A 17,743-nucleotide genomic window follows, 5' to 3' on the forward strand; every position below is an offset into this window, starting at 1 on the left:
GAATAAAAATAAATTACACAAGAATTAACAAAGATACAAAATAAGAATTGAAATAAACAGACTACTATCCAATAAAAATAATAAGCAATCCTGTACAATATACAAAACAATATACAAATGACTGTATAATATACAGAACAATATACAAAATACTGTACAATATACAGAACAAAACAAGAGTACTGGAGTAATAAAGTAATGACAATCAGTGTCGGACGTATTGCACTCGAAGGGTAATATTGCACAGTAGGGTATTAGGGTAGGATATTGTATAGGGGTAAATCATTTGGTGACAGCTGTGGGAAAGAAGCTGTCTCTGAGCCTGTTTGTTCTGGCTCTGATGCACCTGTAGCGCCTGCCCCATGGTAGCAGGTGGAACAGGTGGAAGCCAGGGTGTGTGCTGTCCTTGGTCATGTTTTTTGCTCTGTTGAGGCAACGGGAGTTGTGTGAATCCTAACGTAACGCAGATAGATGTGTTAAAAGATTTATCATCATTAAACAAATGCTCAATAAGCCAGTTGGTTGCTAAGCCCCGCCCATTTACCTGATTTGCTTAAAGGCAGACATGTTTTTAAACCAAAATTGCTCAAATTTGACTAATGTTGTGCTTGTTAGTCCTTTAAATCTGTGAACCGTAGTAATTCAACTAAACATCCTAAAGTGGGTGTTTAGTAGAGACCATTGAGCACCAAACAGTTAGGTGTATTCATCACAAATATAATAGCACAAGTAACTCAGTATATCCAAATGTTTTGCTAACTCTTCTCTCTTTTGTGTGCATGCAGCTTACACTAGCAGATCATGTACAGTACATACAGTCTGACTCTTTGCATTTGCTTGTTTTACAGTCACGAGGACAACAAATAGCAGCACAATTGTTTTTAATCAACATTGTCAGATTTGGTAGTCATTTAGCAAAAGTCTATTGTTATATTTGTAGCTTGTGGAATATAACACTGACACCTCTTTCTGACTTTTTGGTTTCCTTATTAAGCTACATGGGAAGGAGAAAAATATGTCAATCCAGACTGTGTGAAGGCAGAATGTTCAGTTAGGGCTGGGCGACATATGGAATATACTGGATATATCGCGGGTTTGTCTCTGTGCGATATAGAAAATGACTATATGGTGATATTCGCGTATACGTTCTCAGACAGTTGCTTTTAGCTGCGGGCATTACACTACAGGCTTTTATCACTTTTATCATTCTTGTTTCTCCTTCTCACAGAGACATAAAACAAGCGCACCTTCTTATGAGGGGCCGTTAGGGACATTATTCAGAATTACCTCTTACATACACTACTGAAATGCTCTCACATAAACAACTGAAATCTTTTTCTTTTATACACACTACTGAAACACTCTTATAAACACTACTGAAATGCTCTTACATACACTACTGAAATGCTCTCACATAAACAACTGAAATGTTCTTCTTTTATACACACTACTGAAACACTCTTATAAACACTACTGAAATGCTCTTACATACACTACTGAAATGCTCTTATAAATACTACTGAAACACTCTTATAAACACTACTGAAACACTCTTACATACACTACTGAAACACTCTTATAAACACTACTGAAATGCTCTTACATACACTACTGAAACACTCTTATAAACACTACTGAAATGCTCTTACATACACTACTGAAACACTCTTATAAACACTACTGAAATGCTCTTACATACACTACTGAAACACTCTTATAAACACTACTGAAATGCTCTTACATATACTACTGAAACACTCTTATAAACACTACTGAAACACTCTTATAAACACTACTGAAACATTCTTACATACACTACTGAAACACTCTTATAAACACTACTGAAACATTCTTACATACACTACTGAAACACTCTTATAAACACTACTGAAACATTCTTACATACACTACTGAAACACTCTTATAAACACTACTGAAACATTCTTACATACACTACTGAAACACTCTTATAAACACTACTGAAATGTTTTTGTCTCACACACACACACACACCTGGAATTATTTTTCACTAGTATGTATAAACGGATTTCACCTGTGTGTGTGTGTGCTTTTTACACGTCCGTGTGAGAGACAACAATTTCAGTAGTATGTGTGCAAAGATTTCAGTTATGTGTATGAGCGCATCTTACCAGTGTGTATGCAAGCATTTCACCACTGTGTGTAAGAGCATCTTAGTAGTGTGTGTGAGCGATGTTGCATTCCGGTTCCGGTCACCAATAATCCCCGCCCCTTTTCAGACAAGTTTTTTTTTTTTTTTTTTTAAAAGCCAAGTTGTTGACAAAATGTCTGCCGACAAGTAGCTTAACCGAGGCGGGAGCTCCACTTCATAATTTGAGGGCTTCAGCGGAGAATATAAGAACACTTTCAATGCAACAAGGGTCGCCCCTGCAGGACGCGGCACCTGAGCGGCCACACAGGTGCCTTTCTCCTCCCGACAGCCAAGCAGCCTGGAGCAAATGTTACCTTGCGAGTTTACACTGCAGCATCATCAAGTGCAACGTTTCAGTTCATGGACATCGAAGCAAGAGGAGGAAAAGGTAATTAGACATTATTTATTTCTAAATGATTGTTGAATCCCTCGAAATGTAAGGCGACATGGCATTGTAGTGCGCTACAATGGTAACATGTCGAAATGTGAGTCACGTCGTGGTACGTCAGTAGCTAATCAAATACTAATGATAATGGATTACAATTATTTAGCGTTTTTCTATCGACTTGATAAAGGGGCCCCAAACTACAGCCCGCGGGCCGGTTACGGTCCACCAAAGTCCAACATCTGGTCCGCTGGAAAAAAAAAAAAGTTGTATTATTATTTTCAATCTGTCTTTTCTAATCCATTTTTTGGTGTCCCCTAGCCGCTCAGGCAAATCATATTGTCTAAAAATGCATTTCCCTGTATGACTTATATTGTCTTGGCTGTTTTCATGTGATCTGATTGTTACATTCTTATTCCAGAGTCACCACACAGCTGCGTGACCTTTTCAACAAGGACAGAATAAACAACCTCTGGATTCATGGAACTTCTCTGCACACAAATATATTAATTGGAATATTCAATCAATTTCACATAGGAACATTGTGATTATTATTTTCAACAGTGTGTTGAAAACAACCTTTTTTGGCTCAGAAAGGTTCCTTATGTCTTATTATTCATATGCTTTCAATACTTGTCGGTGTGTAATTCCAGACATAGATGTAAAAAATTTTTCAACAAGTGAAACCACTTGAAAATGATGGCAACTATGGAATAGACATTTTCACTTTAATTCTGCACTTTATTCAGTGAACAACATGTGATATATAAGGTTTGTTAAAATGTTTTCTTCTCTTGTGCAGTGTATTCTGCAAGTTAACATTTTGTAAAAAAATAAATAAATAAGGAACCTGTTATACAGACAATATGAAGTTGCCCACTTTATTATTGCAAATATCAAAATAACACTGCAATATGTTTGTGCTGTAAACATTTATGTTTCTACCGTTGAGGTTTTTAAGTTATTTTATGTTCTGATGAGTAATGTCATCCAGCCCCCACGATCACACACACATTGTCAAAATCTCCCCAAACTTGTCCCAAATGTTTGTGCTACACAATTTTTTTGTCTTAAGATTATTGTATTTAGGCTAGGTGTAAATATTAACACATTAACTTAAACTATAATTTTAGACAAACAATATATATTGTCTGACTACAAGAAGCATTGAAAAGTATATAAATAATAAGGCATAACAGGGGCATCACTAGCTTTTAAGGACAGGGGGGGGCTTAGCCCCCAGGAGATGCACAGGATGCGAGCGAACGTAGCGCACGAGCAAAACACTTCACAAACGGCTAACAAAGACTTATAAATAATTCATTGTTATTATTATTATTTCATTCGGTTTATTTTCAATCTGTGTTCAGTACAACAACAAACATGGCTTTGCACAGTGATATTTTGTTTACAGCATCAACAAGAAACAATTACTTGCATGATCCTTCACGATACACTGAAACACAATGAAAGTGGTGGCATTAGCCTTTATGTTATTAATTCACAACATAGAGGCTAATGCCACCACTTTAGCTCACAATACAATAATTGTTTGTTCCCAAATATTTTGAAGTTGCACAGATTACATTTTGGGCACATATGTGACTAAAATGGTTGTAAATTAAAGCCCTGGAAATATTACTTAGTTACTTGAATTAAAATAATATCTGGATCGGGTTAATTTGGCTTAAATATAATATATATATATATATATATATATATTATGGCAAGCCGTTAAGGAAATTAAATATATATGGAAGTCTGAATAGAAATGAGAAAGGTTTATATATACTGTAAATAAGAAAGACTTAGAGTCCGTCTGCTGATCTGAAAAAGAGCCAAAGCTGTCAAAGAGTTGAGGGATCATCTTCAAAGTGCAATGCTGAAACAAATAATGCAAACAATAAAATGTAACTTCCAGGGCTTGAGATTAACGTAGTCCCGGGGACGATAAAAAAAATGCACGTGACGAAATGAAATGCTCCCCGGGACAATGGCTTTAACCATTGTTTTTCTTTTTCTTTTTATGTATTTATTAATTTTACATTTGATATTAAATGTCTTGGTTTTTCCTCCCTCTGAAAATATAATACAATAAAACAAATATATTTAATGATGTTTTTTTCATTATTTTAACAATAGGATAATGTATATTACTTTATTTAGACTCTACCAGAAACACAAAACTTAAAAACTAAATTATTTACAATTGCAGACACAAGGTTTCGTGCAGCTTCACTCATTGTAAAGGAAGACGGAAGTCCACGCAGGAGAAAAATGACTACAAAGATGGTGTCTGGGTTTTTCTTAAATATATATATATATATAAATGATAAATGGGTTGTACTTGTATAGCGCTTTTCTACCTTCAAGGTACTCAAAGAGCTTTGACACTACTTCCACATTTACCCATTCACACACACATTCACACACTGATGGAGGGAGCTGCCATGCAAGGCGCTAACCAGCACCCATCAGGAGCAAGGGTGAAGTGTCTTGCTCAGGACACAACGGACATGACGAGGTTGGTACTAGGTGGGGATTGAACCAGGGACCCTCGGGTCGCGCACGGCCACTCTTCCACTGTGCCACGCCGTCCCATATATATATATATACATATATATATATATATACATATATATATATATATATATATGCAAGGTCGCAAAGAAAATGCGGACTGGATTTTGAGTGATGTGGGCATTTTCTATATGAACAAGTGGAATGGATTGGATACCGACGCACTAAAGGGGCTCTCTACCTTACGCTATGAAGTGAGGGGAAACTGAGTGAATAATGACAGGTTATATAATTATTTATTTAAACTCATATTCGGGCCACTTTATAATGAATATGTCGGCATGTATTTGTAAAAAAAAAAAAAAAAAAGAATTGTCCCCAAATTATTTAGGGGGGCTTAAGAATATTTTAGGGGGGCTTGAGCCCCCCTAAAACAGGCATAACAACGCCAATGAGGCATAAGGAACATTTTTGAGCAAAAAAAAAGGATATTTCATATGTTTATGTGAAATTGATTGAATATTCCAATTAATATATTTGTGTGCAGAGAAGTTCCATGAATCCAGAGGTTGTTTATTCTGTCCTTGTTGAAAAGGTCACGCAGCTGTGTGGTGACTCTGGAATAAGAATGTAACAATCAGATCACATGAAAACAGCCAAGACAATATAAGTCATACAGGGAAATGCATTTTTAGACAATATGATTTGCCTGAGCGGCTAGGGGACACCAAAAAATGGATTAGAAAAGACAGATTGAAAATAATAATACAACTTTTTTTTTTTTCCAGCGGACCAGATGTTGGACTTTGGTGGACCGTAACCGGCCCGCGGGCTGTAGTTTGGGGCCCCTTTATCAAGTCGATAGAAAAACGCTAAATAATTGTAATCCATTATCATTAGTATTTGATTAGCTACTGACGTACCACGACGTGACTCACATTTCGACATGTTACCATTGTAGCGCACTACAATGCCATGTCGCCTTACATTTCGAGGGATTCAACAATCATTTAGAAATAAATAATGTCTAATTACCTTTTCCTCCTCTTGCTTCGATGTCCTTGAACTGAAACGTTGCACTTGATGATGCTGCAGTGTAAACTCGCAAGGTAACATTTGCTCCAGGCTGCTTGGCTGTCGGGAGGAGAAAGGCACCTGTGTGGCCGCTCAGGTGCCGCGTCCTGCAGGGGCGACCCTTGTTGCATTGAAAGTGTTCTTATATTCTCCGCTGAAGCCCTCAAATTATGAAGTGGAGCTCCCGCCTCGGTTAAGCTACTTGGCGGCAGACATTTTGTCAACAACTTGGCTTTTAAAAAAAAAAAAAAAAAAAACTTGTCTGAAAAGGGGCGGGGATTATTGGTGACCGGAACCGGAATGCAACATCGCTCACACACACTACTAAGATGCTCTTACACACAGTGGTGAAATGCTTGCATACACACTGGTAAGATGCGCTCATACACATAACTGAAATCTTTGCACACATACTACTGAAATTGTTGTCTCTCACACGGACGTGTAAAAAGCACACACACACACAGGTGAAATCCGTTTATACATACTAGTGAAAAATAATTCCAGGTGTGTGTGCGTGTGTGTGTGTGCGTGAGACAAAAACATTTCAGTAGTGTTTATAAGAGTGTTTCAGTAGTGTATGTAAGAATGTTTCAGTAGTGTTTATAAGAGTGTTTCAGTAGTGTATGTAAGAATGTTTCAGTAGTGTTTATAAGAGTGTTTCAGTAGTGTATGTAAGAATGTTGCAGTAGTGTTTATAAGAGTGTTTCAGTAGTGTATGTAAGAATGTTTCAGTAGTGTTTATAAGAGTGTTTCAGTAGTGTTTATAAGAGTGTTTCAGTAGTATATGTAAGAGCATTTCAGTAGTGTTTATAAGAGTGTTTCAGTAGTGTATGTAAGAGCATTTCAGTAGTGTTTATAAGAGTGTTTCAGTAGTGTATGTAAAAGCATTTCAGTAGTGTTTACAAGAGTGTTTCAGTAGTGTATGTAAGAGCATTTCAGTAGTGTTTATAAGAGTGTTTCAGTAGTGTATGTAAGAGCATTTCAGTAGTGTTTATAAGAGTGTTTCAGTAGTGTATGTAAGAGTGTTTCAGTAGTGTTTATAAGAGTGTTTCAGTAGTATTTATAAGAGCATTTCATTAGTGTATGTAAGAGCATTTCAGTAGTGTTTATAAGAGTGTTTCAGTAGTGTGTATAAAAGAAGAACATTTCAGTTGTTTATGTGGGAGCATTTCAGTAGTGTATGTAAGAGCATTTCAGTAGTGTTTATAAGAGTGTTTCAGTAGTGTGTATAAAAGAAAAAGATTTCAGTTGTTTATGTGAGAGGTAATTCTGAATAATGTCCCTAACGGCCCCTCATACCTTCTTACATAGGTCACATACTGTCACACGTGCAACGTCATACGCCCTCGACGAGCAGACAGGTAGCGACATGGGTAAAGTTAGCTGTGATGCTAGCGGAGCGGTGCGAGTGGTAATACGAGAGAAAGAAGGTGTGAATCTGGTAACAAATGAAGGAAGAAGAATGAATTCCCAAGAAAAACAGCAGGGGGTCCATCGTCTGGCGGTGGTTTGGCTTCAAGCGGGAAGATGTTGAACAGACAACCATAATATGTCAAGTATGCGGCAAAAGCGTTGCTACAAAAAGAAGCATTACTGCTAATTTGTAGCATTATTTGAAAACTCACCCGCTAGAGAATGAAGAGTGCTTGAAACTCTGCATGTCAACATCTCCGTTTGGTGCCACACCCACAAAATGCCCAAGCAACCATTTCCACATCAACACCGTATGAAAAAAATAGTCAACAACAGAAGGAGATAACGTCCGCAGGAACCTACCACATAGCGAAGGACATACACTATTTGATTTCCTATTATGCAGCTCATTTTTATTTGACAGTTATTGAAATATCTTGTGTGACATCATGCACAAAAGTGCACTTTATTTGTTTTTAACTACTGTAGTGGCGTTCTGTACAAAAAGTGCACTTTAATTTAGTGTCGTTTTGATATGTCATCTTAGTGACATCATGCACAAAAGTGCACTTTATTTGTTTTAAACTATTGTAGTGGCGTTCTGTACAAAAAGTGCACTTTAGTTTAGTGTTGTTTTGATATGTCATCTTAGCATACTTGCCAACCTTGAGACCTCCAAATTAAGGAGATGGGGGGACGGGGGGGTTGGTGGTAGCGTGGGGTGTATATTGTAGCGTCCCGGAAGATTTAGTGCTGCAAGGGGTTCTGGTTATTTGTTCTGTTGTGTTTATGTTGTGTTACGGTGCGGATGTTCTCCCGAAATGTGTTTGTCATCCTTGTTTGGTGTGGGTTCACAGTGTGGCGCATATTTGTAACAGTGTTAAAGTTGTTTATACGGCCACCCCCAGTGTGACCTGTATGGCTATTGATCAAGTACGCATTGCATTCACTTATGTGTGTTTAAAAGCCGCATATTTCATGTGACTGGGCCGGCACGCTGTTTGTATGGAGGAAAAGCGGACGTGATGACAGGTTGTAGAGGACGCTAAAGGCAGTGCCTTTAAGGCACGCTTCCGATGTCGTTGTCCGGGTGGAAATAGGGAGAAAATTCGGGAGAATAGTTTGCCATTTGCCCAGGTCTGGGTTAGAGTGTCCGCCCTGAGATGGGTAGGTTGTGAGTTCAAACCCCGGCCGAGTCATACCAAAGACTATAAAAATGGGAGCCATTACCTCCCTGCTTGGCACTCAGCATCAAGGGCTGGAATTGGGGGTTAAATCACCAAAAATGATTCCCGGGCACGGCCACCACTGCTGCTCACTGTTCCCCTCACCTCCCAGGGGGTGATTAAGGGTGATGGGTCAAATGCAGAGGACAAATTTCACCACACCTAGTGTGTGTGTGACAATCATTGCTACTTTAACTTTTAACTTCAATCTGTGGTATTGATGTTTATTGGATTTATTTTTTTTCTAATACTCAATTGGACTCGCCCTCCCCTTTCTCTGTTGCAGGTCCAGTGATGAAGGTCCACCAGAGGACTCCTCGCCGGCGGGGCCAGCAACCCAAGCTGCTGAACAGCCCTGAAGACAGCCTGTACTACAACCAGCTAAACGTGAGTTCAAAAGTGTCCATAAAGGCCTTTGTCTGACTTTGGTTCCACATGATAATACAATTAAAGCTACCTGTGCCAGAGCCTGGAGCGCCCCGCCCCCCAACGTCTGTGTGCCTCTTGTCTTGAACATGTGCTTATGCTCTTTATCTGTTGCTTTCATGTCAGGATGTCTGCCTTCACGGTGAATAATTGATGCGGTTTATCAAAGCTGAGCAAGATGCATGCTTCATCAGACTCACTTGAGCTCTTTGATCAGGGAAAAAAAATTATGCTGTGACTTCTGATATTATCAGCATCTGCTCGCATTCAACACAAAATCACTTTGAATTAAAAATTAATGACTCTCTCATCTTTTGACTGTGTGCTCTCGGCCCTTTCCTCAGAGAACTCTGGATTACCAAGGGAGCAAGAGGAAGCCCAGAAAACTTGGGTAAATAACTGCTTTCCTCACCCGTAGCAGCTCTAAACAGAGCAGGCCTTTTGTGGAATAGTGTGGTCCACACATGGAGATGATGTCTTGCAATGTAAATGGAGAGCCTGAAGTAACACGATGCTCTCTTATGAGCATCACTCGACCATGCATGTTCATTTTAATTGTTCAAGGTCTGACTTGAACTTGTACTATAAATGACACGCCGGCTCACATCTGACTGAATAAGAACTTGTCGGAACTATTTTCCCTCCTTCGCGTGATGACAGCTGGCTATAACTGCAAACTTCTCGCCCCCTTGCAGTCAAATCAAAGTGCTGGATGGAGAGGACGAGTACTACAAATTACTTTCAAGGGCCGAGTCCATCCCTGAAGAAGAGTACGAGAGCTCAGCCCCCCGCCCGCCCGTTCTAGGGGCTTCTCTTCTCGCCAGCCAGAGATGAGCCTTAACGTCACGTCAGCCGGTAAGACAGACACTCCAAAGAATATCCTCCTCCCTGTTGGATGTTGCCTTGGTAATGTGGAGTCAGCCCTGCAGAGGAGATGCCCTCGCTTTTTAATCCTCTCTCCTCACAAAGAGTCAGCAGGGATGACTCACTTACTGCTCGTGTAGCTCTTCTTCAAAACGTCTTTTTGGGAAATAAATTCAACAACAGGCAAATACTACAGAACATTTGTTGTTGAACATTGTTTTCATAATGAGACATGTTTGTGATTAAAGGAGACCTATGATGATTTTCATCTACATTTAAATGGGAACAGCACTTTTTATTTATTAATTTTAATTATGGTTCAGAATCTTTATGAGAGACAAGAAGACAAAGGTTTTTTTTTGCAGTCAAACATGTAAAAATGTCTCATTCTAGGTAGCTCGCAGTGCAGCTAATGGGAGCAATCAATTCTACCTCTAAATCATCTAAATCTGAAAATGTGCGCGCATCCGCCATTGTAGTCCATGGCAACGACGTAGTCGATAATCTTCTTCTTTTTCTCTATCTTCTTGTTATATGACATTCATCCTCCACTGTTGCCATTTCTAATATAAAGTAGTGTAAAGTTCTTACTTATATCTGTCAGTAAACTCACCATGAAAGCACTAAAACATACCGGTGTAGTGAGTTTACATTATTCACCCAAGGAACTTTAGTTATTAGAGAGTTCTGGTCGGGATGAGTGTGACAAGTAGATGGCAGTCACACATAAGAGATACGTGTAGACGGCAATATGATGGCAGTCACACATAAGAGATACGTGTAGACTAGGGATGTCCCGATCCGATATTTGGATCGGATCGGCTGCCGATATTTGCCAAAAAATGCGGATCGGCAAGGCATGGGAAAATGCCGATCCAGATCCAGTTTAAAAAAAAACTCCGGTCCGTGTTTTCCAACGCACCGATTTAAATAATACGTTCCACTTTTCCGCTGCTCCCTAATTTTCGTTCCGCATTTTCCAGCACTCCTTCAACACATCCACAGGTCTGTGGATTCTCACGCAGTTGCTTTTAGCTGCTGGCATTACACGACAGGCTCTTCTCACTCTTTCCTGTGTCTCCCTCTCACAGACAGCAAGCGTACCTTCTTACACACGTCACATACTGTCACGTCATACGTCACATACGTATACGTCCTCTCCCAGCAGAGAGGTAGCAGCATGGCTAACGTTAGCTGTGATGCTAGCGCAGCCGTGTGATCAACGTTCCCTCTAAAGGTGCGCGCCTGCGCAATTACGCACTGCTCAAGTGTCCTCTGCGCACAGCAAATCTATGCCACGCACAACATCAAATAAAAAAATAAGCGCATAACAATTTTCAACACACGGACACGACAGAGAAAACAGTTTTCGTCATCATTGTTCAAATATTGTAACGTCTGTCGAGACGCTTATCTCCGTTCGGTGCCACACGTTCACACCATCAAAATGCCGAGGCAAAAATGTCCAGATCAACACCGTATGAAAAAAATAGTGATTTTTTTAGTTGTGATTTCCTTCTCTGCATGAAAGTTTAAAAGTAGCATATATTAATGCAGTATGAAGAAGAATGTTTTAATGTAGACATGCAAGCCTTGAAAGAACATTTTGAAAATCAAGACTACATTTCCTGCAAATGGGTGCATTTCTACCCTATATTTTAACTTTAGATTTATTCTCATATCAAACTCTTTTGGCTGTCTTTTTGACACTTACATCCGGCGCCCCCCTCCACACCCTGGATTATAAATAATGTAAATAACTCAATGTGATTATCTTGTGTAATGACTGTATTATGATGATAGTATATATCTGATAGTATATATCTGTATAATGAATCAATTTAAGTGGACCCCGACTTAAACAAGTTGAAAACCTTATTCGGGTGTTACCATTTAGTGGTCAATTGTACGGAATATGTACTTCACTGTGCAACCTACTAATAAAAGTCTCAATCAATCAATCAAAACACATAGAATCATCATACTGCTGTGATTATATGCATCAAGTGTTCATTCAAGGCTAAGGCAAAATATCGAGATATATATCGTGTATCGCAATATGGCCTTAAAATATCGCAATATTAAAAAAAGGCCATATCGCCCAGTCCTAGTTCAATGATGCCATTTCTGTTTGTCATGTATAATTTTGTCTATTTTGTGTTTATCCTTGAATAAACAGGTCAGTTTCTTGTTACCAACCATTGTGTATTATTCAAACTCCCCTAATTCAGCTGGCTAGTTGTTATCAAGAGTACTAAAACCCTTTTCAACATGATTCTGACAACTAAGTAGGCTAAATAACTTTAAACTTTAATACATGCTCGGATAGGCCAGTATCGGTCAGTATCGGTCAGTATCGGTATCGGTCAGTATCGGTATCGGTCAGTATCGGATCGGAAGTGCAAAAACAATATCGGTATCGGATCGGAAGTGCAAAAACCTGGATCGGGACATCCCTAGTGTAGACTGCAATATGACTCAAGTAAACAACCCCAAAATGTTATATGTTCCATTGAAAATATAGAACATTACGCACGGCGCTCAAAAATCTATCAAAATGTTTTAGTAGGACTTTGGTAAGCTATGAAGCCACACCGCTTGATGGATTGTACTGTGCTTCAACATAGGAATATTATTATGGTGTGTGTATAAGGTAAGACATATTATCTGGCGTTTTGTTTCGCAATATTATGCAACTTTTCTTACCTTCTGGTACCTGCTGATCTGTATTTGGTATCTGCATAAGTCATGAAAATTTGCGTGCGTCCGCCTTTGTAGTCCATGGCGACCCCGTAGTCGATGATCTTCTTCTTTTTCTCTATCTTTTTGTTATGTGACATTCATCCTCCACTGTTGCCATTTCTAATATAAAGTAGTGTAAAGTTCTTACTTATATCTGTCAGTAAACTCACCATGAAAGCACTAAAACATACCGGTGTAGTGAGTTTACATTAATCACCCAAGGAACTTTAGTTATTAGAGAATTCTGGTCGGGACACATTTCGGGTGTTGTTGTTGCACTAGTGAGCCACAGATGAGGAGATGCTGCTCCGTTATTGATTGAAGTAAAGTCTGAATGTCATTAAAACCATTAGCGCCATCTTTTTACACTTCTTCCACTCCTGTCCTTGCACGCTACACTGCTACAACAAAGATGACGGGGAGAAGACGCTGTCCAATTGGAGGCACGTAAATAAGACCGCCCACAAAACGGTGCATCCTGAAGAGACTGTCAGAAAGTGACTTGAAGATGATGTGTAAAACATCATCTATGCAACATTTTGAGCAAAGAACCACCATTACATGTTATGTAGACCACAAGGAAGTCTTTCACATTTAGAAAATAATCATAATAATAGGTCTCCTCTAATGCGCCCTAAAATTTGGTGCACCTTTTGTATGAAAATAGACCTGACTAGACCCGCTCATCGACACTGACAAATGTCATTTTAGGCCAAACAACACAAAAACAAACAATATTGATAAAACATCATAGTTATGGCATTTAAATGTTTTTGTAAGTACCCATGTAAACTGCCTTAGGTCTGTTTTGTATTGTACATCTTTGTTCCTGAAAGGGGGTTACTGAGTCAAACCAATGCACAAATAACTTATGATTGTGCTTAGGGATGTCCGATAATATCGATATTATCGGCCGATAAATGTGTTAAATTTAATATCGGAAATTATCGGTATCGTTTTATTAATTATCGGTATCGTTTTTTTTTTTAATTTGTTTTTTTTATTATTATTTTTTTTTTATTAAATCAACATAAAAACACAAGATACACTTACAATTAGTGCACCAACCCAAAAAACCTCCCTCCCCCATTTACACTCATTCACACTCATTCACTCAAAAGGGTTGTTTCTTTCTGTTATTAATATTCTGGTTCCTACATTATATATCAATATATATCAATACAGTCTGCAAGGAATACAGTCCGTAAGCACACATGATTGTGCGTGCTGCTGCTCCACTAATAGTACTAACCTTTAACAGTTAATTTTACTCATTTTCATTAATTACTAGTTTTTATGTAACTGTTTTTATATTGTTTTACTTTCTTTTTTATTCAAGAAAATGTTTTTAATTTATTTATCTTATTTTTTTTTTTTTTTTTTTTTTTTAAAGGACCTTATCTTCACCATACCTGGTTGTCCAAATTAGGCATAATAATGTGTTAATTCCACGACTGTATATATCGGTTGATATCGGTATCAGTAATTAAAGAGTTGGACGATATCGTAATATCGGATATCGGCAAAAAGCCATTATCGGACATCCCTAATTGTGCTATAATGTTTCAAATGTACTTGGCTAATGCCACAAGAAGGTTCAGTTCTTTTTTAAGGCCTAAAAGGGACAACCTCAATGTATTCAAATTAAGTTTGATAAGGAAGGGACTTAGTTCTTCTGATCCTCAGGCCATTTTTCCCCCAATACACTAAACAAAAATCTGATTGCAACTTTAGGATGTTTTGCCTAATCACCACACATTTTGCAGCACACCTTTAGTGTACAGACATACACATATCTGTAAAGTTTGGGTAAGATCTGTTAAGAAAAGCATTGTCTTTACAAGCATGGGACTTGGTAACTAATTGCCCACATGTCATTGACCATTTGTCTATGATTGGAACACTTTGGGACATTGTCTGCATGTCTTTGGATCACAACCCTTAGGGGATGCCACAGATGTCATTTACAGTTCTGTGAACAAATATATTGGACATCCCATCAGTAAATATGCTTCTATTGACGTTTTGTGACATTCAGCACTGAACAATAGAAAAAAGTGACAAGCAAGGATTTCCTACTGTTGATTGTTTTCTTCAAAGTCGTCCATGTTCAACATAAGGCCTCCAACTCAGTGGTGTACAAAGCTTTGGGTCAGCCGTCAGAACCGAAGACAAATCCTTGCAAAACCCAAAACACGTTTTTTTCTCTGAGCTTTCAGTATCAGAGAAGCTTTGCAGCCTCACAGACAGAACCAGAGCTCACTCTAAATTCCATCCTAAATACTGGAATTTCCTTTTAAGATGCGTCGGAAATTTGGGGCCGGCGAGTTGATTTTCGGATCTTTTTTTTTTCCTCATTCAATTTGCATATCATTTACTGTATCTCCCTGTGTTGACAGCCGGGGGCCTGAGAGGAGATTTTGATCTTAATAGGAAGAGTAGGGTGGTATGACTGAAGATCTCATCTGGCTTATATTCGGAGGGGAAAACATTAGAGCTCTGCCTAGATAGTGATGTGCTTCACTTTGCTTCACACGACTCTTTGCGGCTTTAAGGTGGCCTGTGGCCATCATCTAGACTCACTTTAATGTGGTCTGTGGCCATCATCCAGACTCACTTTAAGTGGCCTGTGGCCATCATCCAGACTCACTTTAACGTAGCCATCATCCATACTCACTTTAAGTGGCCTGTGGCCATCATCCAGACTCACTTTGAGTGGCCTGTGGCCATCATCCAGACTCACTTCAAGTGGCCTGTGGCCATCATCCATACTCACTTTAAGTGGCCTGTGGCCATCATCCATACTCACTTTAAGTGGCCTGTGGCCATCATCCATACTCACCTTAAGTGGCCTGTGGCCATCATCCAGACTCACTTTAACGTGGCCATCATCCATACTCACTTTAAGTGGCCTGTGGCCATCATCCAGACTCACTTTAAGTGGCCTGTGGCCATCATCCAGACTCACTTCAAGTGGCCTGTGGCCATCATCCATACTCACTTTAAGTGGCCTGTGGCCATCATCCATACTCACTTTAAGTGGCCTGTGGCCATCATCCAGACTCACTTTAAGTGGCCTGTGGCCATTATCCAGACTCACTTCAAGTGGCCTGTGGCCATCATCCAGACTCACTTTAAGTGGCCTGTGGCCATCATCCATACTCACTTTAAGTGGCCTGTGGCCATCATCCATACTCACTTTAAGTGGCCTGTGGCCATCATCCAGACTCACTTTAAGTGGCCTGTGGCCATCATCCAGACTCACTTCAAGTGGCCTGTGACCATCATCCATACTCACTTTAAGTGGCCTGTGGCCATCATCCATACTCACTTTAAGTGGCCTGTGGCCATCATCCAGACTCACTTATATGGCCTGTGGCCATCATCCAGACTCACTTTAAATGGCCTGTGGCCATCATCCAGACTCACTTTAAGTGGCCTGTGGCCATCATCCAGACTCAGTTTAAGTGGCCTGTGGCCATCATCCAGACTCACTTAACGTGGCCTGTGGCCATCATCCAGACTCACTTTAATGTGGCCTGTTGGCCATCATCCAGACTCACTTTAAGTGGCCTGTGGCCATCATCCAGACTCACTTAATGTGGCCTGTGGCCATCATCCAGACTCACTTTAACGTGGTCTGTGGCCATCATCCAGACTCACTTTAATGTGGTCTGTGGCCATCATCCAGACTCACTTTAATTGGCCTGTGGCCATCATCCAGACTCACTTTAATGTGGTCTGTGGCCATCATCCAGACTCACTTTAAGTGGCCTGTGGCCATCATCCAGACTCACTTTAATTGGCCTTTGGCCATCATCCAGACTCACTTTAAGTGGTTTGTGGCCATCATCCAGACTCACTTTAAGTGGCCTGTGGCCATCATCCAGACTCAGTTTAAATCGCCTGTGGCCATCATCCAGACTCACTTTAATGTGGCCATCATCCAGACTCACTTTAATGTGGCCATCATCCAGACTCACTTTAAGTGGCCTCTGGCCATCATCCAGACTGACTTCTGACTACTATGGAGGTCAAATACACTTCTAACCTTTGCATACTGTACCCTGCCTCCTATTTTATCTTGTATCAATTATCAACATTTTCTATTCATCAGCTTTTTAACAAAATAATATTTGTTCTAAATGCAAATGGTTTGAAATGTGATAAGGCCTAATGGACTAAACGGTATTTTGGTAAATTTTGCATCTTAAGATTTAACTTCACACATTTGTTTGGCTTTTTCATTATTGGGCTGTTTTGTGTTTCTTTGTGATGCTAACACACACACAGGTGTTTCTTTGTGTTGCTAATACACGCAAGTGTTTCTTTGTGATGCTAACACACACAGGTGTTGGTGTGTTAGCAGAAAGGAAACGTGTAATGATGACCATAGAACTTTGTCTTGTCAGCTTGGTACAATAATAATAAAGTGACAATAAATCGACATCTATAATCAATTTCTGAATCAGCTGTTTTTAACGCTAATGTGAGGAGATGTACCTCCCAGGTACACATGTTATCCCTCCCTTGGCATGTCGTGTTGCACTTTCTTTTAAATTATGTCAGTTAAGAATATCATGATGCTGGATTATTGATGGGCCTTCAGCCTCCCTCTCTTCACTTTTCCGTCGCTCTCTCTCTCTTTTAGTCACTTTATTCAAGGGTGAGTCATTTATTTTATTAAGTTGTAATATTTTAACAGTATAACAGTGAATAATGCTAAGAACAAAGCCTTTTATGGGAAAATTGGTTTTGAAATATGAATAAATCAGAACTCAACCAACATCCTGGAACATATTTTGTCTGACTGGAGGTTTTTTGATTTAACCATCCCCAGATAGACTCACTCACTGGCTGTGAGCAACACAGGCATGACTTTGGATTAGAGATGCTTATTGATTCCTTTACAAATATCAG

At 39.4% G+C, this 17,743-nt stretch overlaps 1 protein-coding gene across 6 annotated transcripts in view; it reads left to right on the forward strand.

Annotated features, from left to right (window-relative positions):
* myo3b (myosin IIIB) overlaps nt 1-17,743 on the forward strand; it is a 304,160-nt gene that overhangs the window by 242,797 nt on the left and 43,620 nt on the right. For 5 of the 6 annotated variants that reach the window (XM_061971641.2, XM_061971640.2, XM_061971644.2 and 2 more), the window contains 3 exons: nt 9,078-9,178; nt 9,562-9,608; nt 9,913-10,072. In XM_061971641.2, coding sequence (XP_061827625.1) covers nt 9,078-9,178; nt 9,562-9,608; nt 9,913-10,051 — 287 coding nt within the window. In that variant the 3' untranslated portion in view covers nt 10,052-10,072. Of the gene's footprint in view, nt 1-9,077; nt 9,179-9,561; nt 9,609-9,912; nt 10,073-17,743 lie in introns of those variants that run through there. The other variant, XR_009816499.2, reaches the window with a different exon arrangement.

Source organism: Nerophis lumbriciformis, linkage group LG13 (genome assembly GCF_033978685.3).
Source record: "Nerophis lumbriciformis linkage group LG13, RoL_Nlum_v2.1, whole genome shotgun sequence".
NCBI lineage: Eukaryota > Metazoa > Chordata > Actinopteri > Syngnathiformes > Syngnathidae > Nerophis > Nerophis lumbriciformis.